At 37.7% G+C, this 15952-nt stretch overlaps 2 protein-coding genes across 5 annotated transcripts; both read right to left on the bottom strand.

The window, feature by feature from the left end:
• Positions 1 to 100: 100 nt before the first annotated feature.
• LOC100267491 (protein FAR1-RELATED SEQUENCE 5) lies at positions 101 to 8093 on the bottom strand. Of its 3 annotated transcripts, XR_784842.3 has the most exons (4): positions 5640 to 8075; positions 1632 to 1807; positions 841 to 1010; positions 101 to 740 (listed from the first exon to the last, which is right to left on the bottom strand). XR_784842.3 is itself a non-coding variant. In XM_010647270.3 (3 exons), the coding sequence occupies exons 1-2, from the start codon at positions 7815 to 7817 to the stop codon at positions 1634 to 1636; spliced, it is 2352 nt and encodes a 783-aa protein (XP_010645572.1). In that variant the 5' UTR covers positions 7818 to 8075; the 3' UTR covers positions 101 to 1010; positions 1632 to 1633. The 3 variants fall into 3 exon arrangements, 2 of the variants coding, with proteins under 2 accessions (XP_010645572.1, XP_002283202.1); XM_010647270.3 differs by having other exon boundaries at positions 101 to 1010; XM_002283166.5 differs by lacking the exons at positions 101 to 740; positions 841 to 1010 and adding an exon at positions 1173 to 1475 and having other exon boundaries at positions 5640 to 8093.
• A 3619-nt stretch (positions 8094 to 11712) lies between these two features.
• LOC100262258 (DEAD-box ATP-dependent RNA helicase 42) lies at positions 11713 to 15952 on the bottom strand. Of its 2 annotated transcripts, none has more exons than XM_010647286.3 (2): positions 15685 to 15952; positions 11713 to 15524 (listed from the first exon to the last, which is right to left on the bottom strand). In XM_010647286.3, the coding sequence occupies exon 2, from the start codon at positions 15401 to 15403 to the stop codon at positions 11960 to 11962; it is 3444 nt and encodes a 1147-aa protein (XP_010645588.1). In that variant the 5' UTR covers positions 15404 to 15524; positions 15685 to 15952; the 3' UTR covers positions 11713 to 11959. The 2 variants fall into 2 exon arrangements, with proteins under 2 accessions (XP_010645588.1, XP_002280049.2); XM_002280013.5 differs by having other exon boundaries at positions 11713 to 15571; positions 15685 to 15887.

Here is a 15952-nt window from a genome sequence, read left to right as displayed (position 1 = left end):
AACCTGAGGTGCTTTCACCGGCTGTCAGCTTGATATTGTGAGAGAAATGGTAGAAATATGAACATGAATAACAGTAAATGGCAGAGTTCTGAACAGAATGCAAGTGAAGGAGGCTTTTACTTCTGCAGCAGCTGATAAAAACCTCAAAACTAGGTATTCCAGAGTGTTTAGAGAGGAGATGAGTGCACCTGGCACCCTGCTAAAAAGACAGTTATTATGTACAAAGTCAAAACCAAAGATGCAGCCCCAAGGTTTCTAATCTGCAACCCTAGAACATACCTAGCCATGTGACATAGACATGGCAAATGTTTTGATCCCAATGGGGCACACCCTAAAATGCATGATATTTGGGACTCTGTCTACGAGGAAAAAACAAACAAACAAACAAAACAGAACAGACATGAACCATCCCTTCTTCCAACTGAATCACAATTGAATTTCAGCAGTCTATATGAGCAAATGAGAAATGGTCTTTTTCTCACAGCAAAAAGCATAATTCTGTCCAGCATGTGGAAGGAAGGACAGGGTCTAACAATCCATCTGGTCGAAGAAACTTCTGAAGAACCGAGGTTTATAGACATGGGAGCATACCCTTGTCATATGAGCCCATCAAAACTCTTTTGAATCACCATCTAGGAAAGAAAAATCAGTAGTGGCACTGATTCTAGTAGCCATGGGAGTTTTTGCCCAATCTTGTGTAAAAACTCTGCGCCAGGTCCAATGTCCTGGTACTCTGTTAACTGTAGAGAAGGTTTTAGTTGGTGAAACATCAAAGCATCTCATTATACAGTCTCAAATAGTAATAAAATCAAAATTAGTCTCTGAATAGGAAGGGGTTACATGTATTTTCTGCATCTCAATTTGGGGGAAGGATAAGATTTGGCCAATCAAATGGTAGAACAAATCTCCAATACACTCGGTTGAAAGATGATCAGTTGTTATTGTATTGCAATACCTGCGCCTTCAACCTTGATCTGAAAAGCTAAGCGACTGAATACTTCAACCTTGATCTGGAAAGAAAGTAGTTAAATGAATCCAATCACCAAAATTTTCACCACTGCCAATATTTAAAATTAAGTTTTACATTTGTCTTTATCTGCAACTATTATACAACAATTTTCTCCTGCGAGGTCACAAACAATTAAAAGGTAGGACATTACAATGTAAGAAAATGAGGAAAAATAATCCAGATGGACCAGAAAGAACTATGAAAGATGTCAAATCCAACAACAAAACATTTACATGTTACATGTTGACCCTCAGACAAGCCAAGTCTGCAAACAAGAAGAATTACAACATGGTCCCAGCATGTTTGGCATACTAATGTTTTCTATATACGTGTCTTCCTAATTGTCTATCAAATAATCATTATAGATAATTTCTTTCAAAGCATTACAGTCAGAACGCCTCCTATCCCCAAGTTCCAAAGAGTTTGGAAGGAGGAGCAGTCACCTTCACATTAGCAGCATACAGATCTGAAAAGTCAAGACACCGAGTACTCTATCAAAGACAAGGCAAACTGACATACTACCTAATGTCTACACTATCCAGAGAGCCTAGATGAAGCACAGAAGTACAATATAAAAGGAAATAAAGATAAAAGGGAACTACATGCTAAAACTGTGTTGCACCTTTAGAAGCTGTCTTTCATACTAAGCTTTACATTTTGCACTTTAACTGACAGCTGTTGTTTATGTTCATCAATATCTTTCAAAACTGAAAGCAGGTTCGCCCGGTATACCTCACACTTTCCATTTGCACAGTTCAATTCCTCTGTGAGTTCTCGGATTTTCCTGTCCATATCATCCTACCAAGCAGACCACAGAATCAGTCAGTCACTATAGACAATCAAGCAAGGACATAAAAATATGGCATGCATTGTCAATAGGACATCTCCAGACGAACAATTAAAATGGCATTCGCAAACAGCAATTCATCATGGGGAGTACTGAATTAGAGCACTCCTACTCCAACAGAAACCAAATAAATAAAATCACACCTGTAGCAAAATCTGATGTACCAACAAAAGAAAATTCTGTTTTTTCCCAAGATGCCATTTTATTTATTTATTTATTTTCATAGCCAAAAAGGAAAAATGCACTAAGAGACAACAGAAGGGTGTGGCTTATGTCAACAAGATGTACACCAACATCATCACAATGAACAAGCTGTCGTTCTATCAAAAACAAGAGGTTAACTCATATCAATCAAATCCTAAAGCCCATCTTTGATGGAGTCCCATGGCAATCAACTGAAACTGTAAGTTTGAATCCCAACTGGTTCAAAACAACCCAAATAGACAAAATCCAACTAAATTATACCATCGAGTATGAACAAGAACAACCACTACGTTGAACCATGCAAAAACAACTGTGACATGCTCATGAGAAACACCATGCATTTTGGTGGCAGAAATGCCAACAGATTGTTGGCCAAGCGACAAGAATACAGAAATGAGTATTAGTATAAATCAGGGATGTCACATATTCAAACGTAAATCAGAGCATAATTAGCATTAGCAGCAGTGCTTCAAAAGTGGCCAGCAGAAGTACAGCTACATGAATTAAAAAAATTTCAAAAATTAGCAGGTATATTTGTACAGAGATTGTTAGGGCTTAAAGATCTACTAGAACAATTATATCATATATGGCTTAAGGTGGCCAACCAAACCATAAATAAGATGGCTATAATCAGCCAAACAATCAAATTTCAGTGACCTGAGAAGACCAAGATAGCCAATCAAACAGCTCAGTGCAGAGCCCAAATGAGAGAGCAATCCATGTGATCATCCATGAAACAAAGCCCATATAGGCCCAACTAGTCAATAGTTGCATGGAAATCAATCCTGCTGATAGAAATTTTCTGGTGCAAAGAGGAACCTTGTCCTCATTATTCATACAAGCCATATATCCCTATTACAGAAAGTGAAAACACAATTTTTATTTCAGGTGGTGACATTGTCAAAATAATATTTACTTATTTCCAAAACTAATTTTTTTGAATCAGATTTCTAAAACTATTCCCAGCAACTGACTGGATATTTCCACCTGAAAGACCGTGGAAGCATCCAAAATAACTCTAGAAATAATCTTTTCCCTTATCAAGAATGAAAAAAAATGATATATGCATTGATATGCAAGCAAAGATGCAATAAACAGCACCTAACAAAAGCGGGCACAGCCTACATGCATAGATTATATACGAAAAAGACAAGGGGAATCTTCTGATGTCGCAAAACACACTGATCATAAATGACAATGACATCTACCTACCGCACCTCATGATTAGGATCAATTATAGGAATCTTTCATTTGTAATCTTTGGGCATGGTGCAAGTTGTATATAGTTCCTAGTCCTCTTTCCTCTGTAGACTTTATGGACTGGTCGGGTTCGAATTGAGGGGGGTTGTTTTTTGTTATCCCTCTCTCTTTTTTTGTGGCACATATAGGCATTCTTTCTATATTTTCTGTGTATTTTGGGACGTTTTTTTTTTTTTAACGTTTCTCTTTTATGAATTACTTCTTTTTACCCAAAAAAAAAAGGATCAACTATAGGAAACACATCAGAATCACATATCAATGCTATACAATTAGGGATAAACCGGCATTAATTGGGTGGGCTCCCATTGAGGGAGGGGTTGTTTTTTGTACATCATTTGGGACAGTTTTTTGTTTTAGCTGTAAGGGGGGTGAATGTATCTTTCTTGTATATCATGGGCCGCTATTTTAGTGCCTCTTCGTAATATATATACTCTTCTTTACTTATCAAAAAGATAAATAAATAGACCAGCATGGATGAATTGATATTCAAAAGGTGTCCCTTTTCCATCCTTGCACAACCCTATGATAACTAAAAAAATTTGACAACTCAATAAACCTGAATTATTGATAGCATACAAAAATTAATGACAAAAGTACAAAAAACAAACAAACAAATAAAATTGTAGCAGTTGATAACAATTAAAAATCAAAGAATTATTGATAGCATACAAAAATTAATGCCAAAAGTACAACATAAATAAATAAATAAAATTGTAGCAGTTGATAACAGTTCAAAATCAAATCTCTTTAGTAAGAACTGACCTGCAATATTAATATTCCCACCTTTCATTTTCTCATCTTTTTTTTCCTTTCCAAGCACTTGCCTAGTTTTTGCAATGATTTTTTTTTTTTTTTTTCCTTTTTGATAGGTAAGACAAAGAGTATATATATAAAGGAAATGCCAAAACAGCATCCCAAAGTCTATAGGATAGTTTTTGCAATGATTGGATAAGCAAATACAATTATAAAAATTAAATATAAAAACTCAAAAATTATTATGTGATGGTTGAATAAAATAATATCTCATTGCCCATGGTTGGATAAGCAAATGATAGAAACACATTGATAATGGTTTAAATTAGAATTTTATTCTATTTATTTCTGGAGGGTCCCACTAAGTAAATTATCGTTTTATCTTTGTCATCAATTTAAAAATATCAATAAAATTGGGTAGACAAGTAATTTAATAAGGTAGAAACAGTCACAAGAGATGGAGAGACCCTATATGGGATTAATAAATAATACAAAGGTTTCCATAAAATACTAGTTCACTTAAAAAAAAATTTGGCTAAGACTTTTCTTTAGTGTAATTTTGATGTACCAAATCTTAATGCACTTTGAAAATCCTCTGAGTGTGCCACCTAAGTCGGGCCTCAAGAACAACTGCATTCAATATAAGTTGAAGGCATGCCAGAGCTTGAGCCCAATTTCAATTAGTGCCTTGCACCAGAACAGTCCAGAGGTTACCAACTAAAACTTCCATGTATGAATTTGAGCAAAATAGAATGAGTTCAAAAGTTGGGCTGAGTGCATAAATGAATCAATCCTTGATGGCTCCAAGTTAAAATATGTGATATGTCTTATAATACCAACACAAACACTTCATTTTAGCAAAAGGATTGAAGCAAAATAGAAAATTAAAAAACTGATACATGCCAATGAATCCTACTGCCTAAGAATTAGATAAATCCAACATCAAGAGATACGCCTGCAAAGTTACACCCTGACAAGTGTACCTGAGTTTATATGTTCGGGTTTCTATGGATTGTTTAAATGGGATTATGCATTGGCTGAGGACCTGTTCATGGTACATTCATGATTTTATGATTGTTCCTAGAGGATGCTATTGTTTTTATTTATAGTGAAAGTACAGATTATTACTTGTCTCAAAATGTACAGCAATGCCTTCTCATCTTAAATATATATATATATATGGCAATGCCTGTGATGGATTTTCATTTCTCAGTGAACTCCCCTCTGAGCTTAGACATACTATAAATTATGCTAGAGGGTATACTTATAATGGAATATAGATTTTCTTCATTTTGTTAATAATTATTTTTTATATTATTTTTTTCAGATACATAATATATGCAGACATGCAACAGTAAGGCAGAAGATAGAAAAAACTCAAACATAATAAAATTCATAGATCACAGAACACAAAACAATTGAAAATTTTGAAAAAGAAAATTGTATTTAATGATCAAGTGGAGAGTAGAAAGGCCATCGATTATTATTGCCAGAAAATAAATAGAAGAGTAGTGAGTTCAAGAAAAATTTATAATTTGAAACAGCCATAAGAGAAAACTGACTGACCTCAGACAAATTTTGGCCTAAGCTTCCTTGGTGTTCCCCACTGGTATAATATGCCCTACTCCCATCACTCGTGGACTGACCCCTGAAATGCCCATTGACCATGTCAAATCTTCCCTCAGTTTTTGCTGCAAGAGCAACTTTTTTAGCAGCTTCTTGTAGAGAACTCATTGCCACATTATAAGTGTCAATAGACTTTGCCCCTTCATCAGCAAATTTAAATGCTTCATGGCGTAGGGTATTATAGCGAACTGTATGAGACTCTAGATAACTATTCAATACATCACTGGCACGTTCTTCCAATATAACACTGCTCTTGGCATTTCTTGTCCACCGTTTTAAAATATAATGAGATGGAAGAGTAAGAACATTCGTAACTCTAAAGACTGCCAATACATGTCTGCAAAGCAAACCTGAAAACTCAAACATCTGACAGCTACAAGTTGCTCTCATCTCCAAAACATTGAATTTAACATAGTAAGCTTTATGATCCTCCCCAAATTTTGCTACTTGATATGTGGTGGTCTCCCCATCATCATCAGCTTTGGAGGCCATGAATGTAAGTGTCCCAACCAACTCCTCTTGAAATCTCACGAATAATTTTCTAGTGTAAAGCTCTGATGCTTGTTTCTCCATTGGAGATGGGGTCCTCAGTACCGGAGAAGTGTTCATTGTATCATAATCTGCTTTCACTTCTTTCTCATTGCGACTCTCCAAAGCTTTCTCATACAGCTTAAAAAACTGACTTAGATTGGTTGAAGCATTCACATACCCATCGAAGTATGAGTTCATACTATCACTACGTTGGGTTATAGACATTTCTGCAAAAAATGCGTCCCTCAGATATACAGGGACCCACTGCCTGCGAGCAGAGTGTATCGTTTGAAGCCACTCATGATCCCTGAGATCATATTTATCAACAAGTGACAACCAGCAAGACTCAAACTCCTCAGTTGAATCAGTCAAGTTCACACATTTATGAAAGTCGGCTTCAAAAGTTGGATGCCTAAGAAACACATGAGACAACTTCTCCTGACATTTCTTAAAGATGTGCCATTTGCAGAATCGGTGCCGGGTTTCTGGGAAAACTTGTGAGATGGCTAAACCGATCACTGCATCGTGATCAGTTGTGATCGACACTGGGGGCCGACCAGACATTGCCATGAGCCAAGTCTTAAATAGCCAAATGAAAGATGCTTCAGATTCATTTATTAGGAATGCGCAACCAAACAAAACAGGCTGCCCATGATGGTTTACCCCAGTGAAGGGTGCAAAGGGCAGACGGTACCTGTTGGACCTGTAAGTTGTGTCAAATGTAACTGTGTCACCAAAGTAAGTGTAGTTCATCCTTGACTTGGGGTCAGCCCAGAAGACATTGCTCGGGGACTGATCGTCATCGCCCTGCACAGCATATACAAAAGATGGGTTTTCGGCATGCATTTGCCTCAAGTAATCAAGAAGGAGCTGAATGTCGCCTTCCAAGCTCCTCTGGCGATTATTTCTCATGTAATTCCTACAGTCTACCTCGGTGAACCCAACTTTACTAATTCCGCCATACTCTTTGATTAGGGCAGACATAATCCTACGAGGACCCATTCCAGCAGCCTGCAAGGTGTCGATCAAGGTCTTAGCAGGGCCGGAGATTTGCCTATGAGAGCGGAGGCAATGCACCTTATCGGGGGGAACCAGTTCGTGATTGTGTTCCTTAGTAAATCCAGAAACAACCCATTTCCCGGAATCTTGTATCTTAACGGAGAGCGAAGCTTTGCAACCCACTCTGGTGATGGTGCGGGGACGCTTGATCTCCCTATCCTTGGTGCGCTTCTCGTTCAAATTCCGGAACCCCTCTTTAGCACAAACAAAGGACCTCTGAATGATAGCTCCGTCGCGCCTGGAACGACGAGACGAGCTGACGCGGGTACTGAAGCCAACACGGCGAGCATAGGAATTGTAGAAAGCCTTGGCAGCCTCTTCGGACTCGAATTCCATGCCCTCATAAGGTTCAAGATCAAGGTCACCCTCGGGAATGTAAATTTCACCAGAGCCAAGGCCACCGCCGGGAGGAGTATCGACAATTTCTTCGTCGTCAACGGGATGCTCAATGTCCACACCATCCTCATCTCCTCCACCAACTTGCCCTCCTCCCAACCCAATATCGAATTCGATCACTTCGTTTTCCATATCCCCCCCTTCCCCCCCTCCTCTCTCCCTCTCAACTAAACCACAGAGAGAGATATGTTTAGGTTTCTAGGGTTTATATTGGAAAAAGAAGAGAGAACATCCAATAAAACCCCAGAATATGATAAAATTTCCTAGGGTTTTGAAGTTTGTTGTGACGAAAATTGCATACGGCAATTAAAGAAAAGGGGGAAGGAGAAAGACAGTGAGGAAGAAGACGGGGAATGAATGAGAGGGTCCAGAGAACGGTGGTTGGCTGCTACTACCCTTTTTTCTTTTCTTTTTTAATTAATTAATTTATTTATTTTCAAAAAAAAATTAATTACTTTATAGCCTCCAAATGGGGCCGAAACCCACTACTTTAGGCTTATGATTAGTGGAGACACTCGTGTGCCATTTGATTAAAAAGATCATCACTTTCCTATCATCTTAAAGCAACGATTTTTCCCTCTCTAACGACTCTATGCTATAATCTAGAATATTAAACAAAATAATAATAATAATAATAATAATAATAAATATTGGATGACACTTTTAATATGATATTAAATAGAATGCCATTTTGATATCATAATTTTAACATTACCGTGTTAAATACATATACCTTATCTTTTTTCATGATTAAATCGGATTTTGATTCACTAATATGAAAATACATTAAAAAGGCAACCTTAAATTTTTTAAATCGGTATTATTTTTATCTATTTAAAAATAATTTAAAATATATATATTTTTTAATAAATCATCTAATTATTTCTTAAAGTGTCTTTTTTACTTACTATATGTCAATAACATCAATTAATAATTAGATTTATTTATGCAAATGTTTTTATTATTATTATTTTATTTGATGTACTTTTCAAACTACCTTTCATTTTCTATAAGATGTTTGTTTATGGTAAAAAATAATAATAATAAATTTTAACTTTTCCTACCAGATATTTGTTTATAGAGAGAAAAAAAATCCAAAAATATCTTAGAGGAGGAGTCTAGTTCTAATTGTTAATTAATATTAATGACATGATAAGTAAAAATGAGATTTTAAAGAATAATTAAATAATTTATTAAAAAATACATATATTTCAAATTATTTTTAAAAAGATAAAGATAATATTAATTTAAAATTTTTTAAATTATTATTATTTTAATATATTTTGATATTAGTGAGTCAAAATCAATTTTTCTTAATTACAAATGGATATAACATTTTCCTTATTATTTATATCTTTAATAACTTGGTTGTAATTGTAAAGAACCAAAAATAGATTATCTTAATCATTTGGGGGCACTTTTGGAATATTTCAAAATTTTTGAAGTATTTAAAATAATAAAAAAAAAAACACATGTCAAGTGATTCTATAAAAATCACTTTAAGTGTTTTTCTAGATTTTTAAAATTTACCAAACACCTTATTTTCATCATAAAAATAAATGTTTTTAAAGATAGAAACAATTTTAAAAATCATTGCCAAACCGGCCTCTTAAAAACACAAACTCTACTCAAATTAAATGTCATACCCTTATTTATGAATCAAATTTAATTCTCACAGTTTCTATATCCTATCATATCTTTATATAAGTTTATCCATACAATCTCATTACCTATTTTTTTCCTCAGGATGGTCTACCACAGATCCAGCTTTTTTTAACCTTTTCTTGGGTTTCTATGCTAACAAAACCAACTTTTTCTTCCGTACCATTCAAAATGAAGTGTGGCGGCGGCCGAACGGAACGAGCCCATAACGAAAGCTGTCATGTTGACTTGCTCTCCTCAACTTAAATCAAGTGGGGTCATCGATGCTTTTATTTTAAATATTTTTAATTCAAATATATGTGAGAAATCATGAATTATTTTATTAAATACTTGATCCCTTAAAATTTTCCCTAACCTTTTTGCGAGCAAAAGGATCAAGCCACAAATTTTAGCAAAAGCGTGGTCCACTGCTACATCCATATGCTCCTGTGTTCAGCTGCCACTCTAAAAGAAAAAGCCTCTGAGAATTTCTCTTAAATCTTAATGTTTAAAAGAATGGAATTTGGTACTCCTTTTTCTACCTTCTCTCAGAGGATAAACAAGCCTCAAGCCTAGCCAAAATAGATGAGAATTTTTTTCCAGGAGTCTGATTATGAGGAGGGCAAGTGCGTGCATCCTTTCAACCTATACCAATTCAGTCCCAAAAAATTCTTATCTGGTGCTCCACTGAAAATTTAGAGAATTTAGAGATGGAGAGATTGGCCAAGCAAAAGGAAGTAAACCTAAGCCTGCATTGATTTTCTTGAGCAAATTAGAGTCTGCCTGTCCAGGCATACTGCAACCTGTAATAAATAGTGAACATTTTGGGTAAAAAGCACAACAAAAAATTGAGCAAAATGTCAGGCTGAAAAACCAAAAAGAAATTTGAGGGGGAAGACCCCAAAAATGATTGAGAATCTCAGATACTGGGAGAAAATAGTACCTGATAAGGACTGTTGGAAGAAACAAAAGGTGGAAGTCTTGTTGCTAGAACCAACTTATGTTAAGCACACAAACAGAAAAGGAATGAAAACCTAACAACTGCAGCAAAAGAATCAAGGGGTTAAAACTCAATTTATTAATGAGGTTTTCACTTATTTACAGAAGATTTCTTATTTGGTTGGCAATCAAAGAGATTACTTCCATGAGTCTTGAAGCCCGGCTCAAATCTGTTGTCTGCCTATGATAACTCCCAACAGCTAAACTAGAAAATAGGACTCTCTCCGCATGCCATTAAAGCAATACAGGAGCCAAGACCAAGCAAACGCAAGAAAAAGAGGAAGGAGAAACAAACAACAGAAGGAATGTACCCAAAGAAACAACCAATCTCTTAGATTATGTTTGATTCCAAAAAAATTTTGGAAAAGAAAATAAAGAAAAAAAGTAGTTTTTTTTTTTTTTTTATGGATAAAGAAAAATAATCAATTTAAAGTTAATAAATTATTTTTATATATCACTTCAAACTCATTTCACTTATTTTAATTCTTCAAAATGAAATAATTTAAAAATACATAAAATTTTAATTAATTTTAATTATATTACATTAATGTAATTTTTTTTTAATTTTTTTTTTCATAGTAAATCAAAACATGAGAAAATCATCTTATTTATTTATTTATTTATTATTTTCCTTAGTATTTCCTTAAAACCAAATATAACATTAAGGACTCTGTTATATCCAACATACATGTGGTCTCATGAGTATCTTCTAGTTGATGGCAAGCTGGTTTACAATCATAGATTTCATTAAGTGATTCTGCTCTTAAATACTAGATTGGAGATGAGGTTATATATTCTTATTGTTTGCCTATTAAAGAAAAAGGCAACCAAAAATAAGACCAGAGAATTTATTTGTGCTTACCGTGTAGTCTACTGTTACATGGGAAAAATGTGCAGGGCCCTTGTTCCCCACCAAGATCCATATCCCAGGTTGCAAAGATCCAAACACAATTTATCTAGATAGAGCAAGGGAGCCATCCAGCTGAAAAACAGGACTGCATAATAGCAGGAACACATTTCCCTTCCAAGGGTTATAATAGCCCAATACCCCCACAAAGAAAAAAAGAAATTGAAGATAAAAAGTCCATTTAATACTATTTTCCCTGGATTTGTTCAAAACATAAATCACATACCTGTGAAGGAAACCATCATCCTGCCTTGGGAAATAAGGTACCCCTTTGGCATCCAGTCATCTCGTTTAAAATCAAACTCATAGAGGTCCAAACCATTTTTTTTTCAGAGCTAAATCAGGAAGCAACAAGTATTAAAATGGCAATGATGGGGAACAGGGCTACAGAAAGATCTTACTTTGAATCAGAAGCTTATAAGCCTTACCCACGCTGGAAAGGAAATTGTGAGTAATGTGCGCATAGTCAACACTTCCAAGGGGAAAATTGTCATGCATTACAATTTATTCTTATATGTAAAACTACGTATCTCATATAAGTTCAATTAAGCTCATCATAAAAATTCATATGCAGCCAAACTAAATAGCCAACCAGATTCAACAATAAAATGGGCTTCTAAGGTATAAGAAATCAAGTACAACCAAGCAACTAATGATACATCAGAGGCAGGAGAGTCAACCCAAATCCCATGTGGCAAACGATATAATGCATTTTACCAGAACAGAGTTATTTCACAACAGAGTATTTGCCTGGTTGGACTGCACTAGGATTTGAAATAGCCTGAATTGTGAAGTCCTCCAAGACACGTTTTAGTTCTGCTTTTGCTCTCTTGACAGATTGTTCAGTAGGGCCCTCAATGAACAAGTAGAGCTTGCGCTCTCCTGGTCCTGGGACCTTACCTGTTGTATAGTACTGCCCCCTTGTGGTAATGGCAGCTCCGGTCCATTCTGAAATTGGAATCAAAGTATCTTTGTGGGTCACCCTCCATCTAGCATTCTGGGGGAAATCATTAATCTCCAACTCAGCTTCATAATGTTCAGGCATTGCATCAGCTTGAATCTTTGCAAGGTTGTGTTGCAAGTTGATGGCAGCAGCCAAGGCTGCTGCCCGAGCTGCCCCATCATTAGGGGTCATTGGCAGCACAGACCCCGGCACAGCTGCTGCTACAGAGCCTGGTATTGTCAAACCAAGGACACCTGACAGAGATACAGGGAGCCCACCATTTGGAAGCAGTTGAGCAGCTGGAACAGTGCTTGGCATTGAAACGGCACCAACTTTGGAGGCAGCAGCAATAGCAGCTATTTGAGCAAGGGCAGCTTGCTGTGAGATGTCACCACCTGCCTTTCGGACCCCTTCATCTTCATCATCTGAGTCTGACTTGTCTTCCTCAAAGCCATATTCTTTTGCCTGAGCTTTCTTTGCTGCTCTCCTGACTTCATCCTCCTCTTCATTAAATTTAAAACCACTTCCACCATACCCAGTCCCATGGGCTTGCTCAAGTCCCTGATTCACTTTTGCCATAAAACCATCCGCAAGAGCTTTCAGGTCATCAGGAACAACTTGCTCAGAGAGCTCCAAGGCTTTCACTAGATCTGGTGCATATCTTGCATCGTCATCAGAGATAAATGTGATAGCAGAGCCTTTCCGGCCAGCTCTACCTGTCCGACCAACACGATGAACATAGTCTTCATAATGGTTTGGAACATCAAAATTAATTACCAACTCTAACTCCTTCACATCTAAACCCCTGGCAGCAACACTTGTTGCAATCAACAAATTGCATACATTACTCTTGAAATCAGAAATGGTGGATTCACGGTCTGTCTGATCCTTAGCTCCATGAAGTGAGAGGCAAGGATAACCATGCTTAAGCAAATCCCTGAACAGAGAATCACATTTTTCCTGCGAGTGAACAAATATCAAAATTTTTCCTTTTTCATACCATTCTCCTAGTAGTTCTAACAGTCTGAAGAACCTTTCACTTTCAGGTCTCACCTCGACCAACTGGCTTATGTCCTTATTCACAACACTTCTCCCACCAACCTGTATTTCCACAGGTTTGTTCAACACTCTACGGGCCAAAATTTCAACCTGACGAGGGAAAGTGGCAGAGAATAGCACAGTTTGACGGTCAGGTCGAGTATTTTGAACAATTCTAGTGATCTGAGGTTCAAAACCCATGTCGAACATTCGATCAGCTTCATCCATGACCAAATATGTCACCCTACGCAAATTTGTAATTTTTCCGCCACTTGTACAAAGTATATCAATCATTCTCCCTGGAGTGCAGACAACAACCTCAGCCCCCCGCTTTAATTCACTAATTTGTTGTGCAACACCAGAACCCCCATACACAGGCACACAGCTAATACCCACTACTTTGGCAAATTTCTTGATGTCACTATGGATCTGCTGGACAAGCTCCCTTGTAGGTGCCATTATAAGGCCAATAGGCCCATCTCCAGGCATCACAGGTGGCTGGTCCTTGATATGCCTCAACATTGGCAACACAAATGCTAGGGTTTTACCAGAGCCAGTCTTTGCAATACCTATGCAGTCTCGACCACTCATAATTATTGGAAGTGCCTGAGCTTGAATTGGCATTGGTCTTTCATAGTTAAGCTTTTTTATGGTGTCTAAGATTTTAGTTGTCAGCCCAGTCTGGTGCCAGGTTTTCACCGGCTTTGGCACATCCTTGCCATGTATCTTCAATTCCAACTGTTTCCTGTAAGCAGCAATCTCTTCAGGAGTCATCCTTGCACTCTCCTTTACTTCAATATAGAAATTTTTCCGGAATGGTTTATAATCTATTTTTGAGTGGTCAACAATTGATAGTCTCTCAGCCTTTGTCTTTTTCACCCTTTTCATGAACTCATCATCATCTTCTTCCTCCAAAGGATCTTCATTGTTTTCAAGGTCACCATAGTCTGAATCAGAATCTTCACTGGGAACCACAGCATTGCTAGTTGGAGAAACTGCAGCATTGTTTAGCTTCTCTACTTCAGGCAACACCATAGAATTCATGAAAGCATCTAATGGATCAATTTCCTCATCTCCATCAGCACCTTCATCCCCATTCTGCAGAGTGGATGCAGAAGTTCCATTTTGAGAATCTATTGCCATACCATCTCCAACTTCATTATCAGTGGGCTTGGCATCTTCATCCATGTTCAAATCTGTCTCAGAATTGCCAGTTGGGGCAACATCTTCATCATCAGATTCTCCTTCTAGGGTCCAGGTCTTGCCAGACTTGGGCTCATCAGCATTCGCAGCCTCTCCCAGCTTTTCTCTCTCAGATTCTTCCCTCTTTCTCTTTAATTCTTGCCACTCCTGAACTCTTCTCCTCCGTTTTTCCATTTCCTCATCCAGTTTCCGTTGTTCTTCCTCTAAATCTTCTTCTCGAGTTCTTCTCTCTTTCTTATCCAAATCATCATCATCGCTCTTCTTTCTAGGGCTGTCTTCACCTTCATCTCTGTGCCTGTTAGACCTGCCACTCCGATCACGCTCTCTATCCTTGTAATCATCATCTCTCCTGCGCCGCTTTCTATCACGGTCTCTGACATCATCACCATCACTACTATCATTCCTATCAGGCTCCCGACGCTTTTCCCTTTCCCGTAACCTCTCTCTATCTCTTTCCTTCTCTCTCTCTCTATCTTCCCTCTCCCTATCTCTCTTCTCTCTTTCTCTTTCTCTCTCTCTCTCCCTCTCCTTCTCTCTTTCCCTCTCCTTCTCCCTCTCCCTCTCCCTTGCCTTCTCCCTCTCTCTTTCCTTCTCTCGTTCTCGCTCCCTCTCTCTATCCTCACGTTCTTTCTCCCTTGCCCTCTCTCTGCTCTCCTTATCCCTCTCTCTCTCCTTCTCTCTTTCAGCATCTCGACCTTCATGGTCCCTGTCCCTCTCCTTTTCTCTGTCCTTGGTTCTTTCTCTCGCTCTATCTCGTTCATCATCCCGGCTGCTCCTTGTTCGTTCCTTGTCCCGCTTATCCCTGTGCTTATCCCTCTCCTTCTCCCTATGCTTGTCATCACTACTCTTCTCTCTCTCCGAGCGCCGACTCTCCCGGTGCTCTTTCTTCTCCTTGTCTCTCTCCCTCTCCCTGTGTCTCTCTCCATTCCGATCCCGATCCCGGTGACTCTTCTTCAAATCTGAATCTTCCCTTCTAGATTTCTCCATCTCTGATACACCTCCAAAATTAAACAATTTCCAAAACCCTAGAACTCCAAATCCCACCCCAAACCCCTCACTTCCCAAAGCTTCCCGTTCCCGCTACGTCCTCTTCCGCCTTCACTACAATCTAATTCCAGTTCAAATTATAAAATTTCGCATTCAAATTGAGAAAACCTAAAAATACAAGACATAAAAGAATTGAACTAAATGAGAAAGCTCTACGCAAGCATCAAATTCAAATGAGAGAGAATAACGATAAGCAAGGAAATGAAAGAAAACTGCCAAACCTTAGAAATTGTGGCGGAGAATGGTGCCAGAGGGGGAGAGAGAGAGATAGAGAGAGAGAGCGCGCGCGCACGCTTAGAAACCCTAATTTCTTCTGTTTCTCTTCTCTGCAACGCAACTCTCCAAGAGTCGCGATTCCTGGCCGTCGTCCAATGTCCCTCACTTATACGGGGCTCTTAAGGTAAATATTCAATGAAGGGCGGTCACGTTATAAGCAATTTTTCTTCTCTTTTATTTATTTATCTGAAAAAAATTTGTTTCATTGATCAC

This window comes from Vitis vinifera, chromosome 3 (assembly GCF_030704535.1).
Source record: "Vitis vinifera cultivar Pinot Noir 40024 chromosome 3, ASM3070453v1".
Taxonomy (NCBI): domain Eukaryota; kingdom Viridiplantae; phylum Streptophyta; class Magnoliopsida; order Vitales; family Vitaceae; genus Vitis; species Vitis vinifera.
This window is presented reverse-complemented; position numbering and strand designations above follow the sequence as displayed.

What these genes read in the sequence shown, in the direction of transcription:
- LOC100262258 (XM_010647286.3), bottom strand. Translation starts at nt 15,403, where the DNA reads ATGGAGAAATCTAGAAGGGAAGATTCAGATTTGAAGAAGAGTCACCGG.
- LOC100267491 (XM_002283166.5), bottom strand. Translation starts at nt 7,817, where the DNA reads ATGGAAAACGAAGTGATCGAATTCGATATTGGGTTGGGAGGAGGGCAA. An exon ending in TAGGCCAAAATTTGTCTGAG is followed by an intron (nt 1,808 to 5,639) that starts GTCAGTCAGTTT and finishes TCTGCTTGGTAG; the next exon opens with GATGATATGGACAGGAAAAT.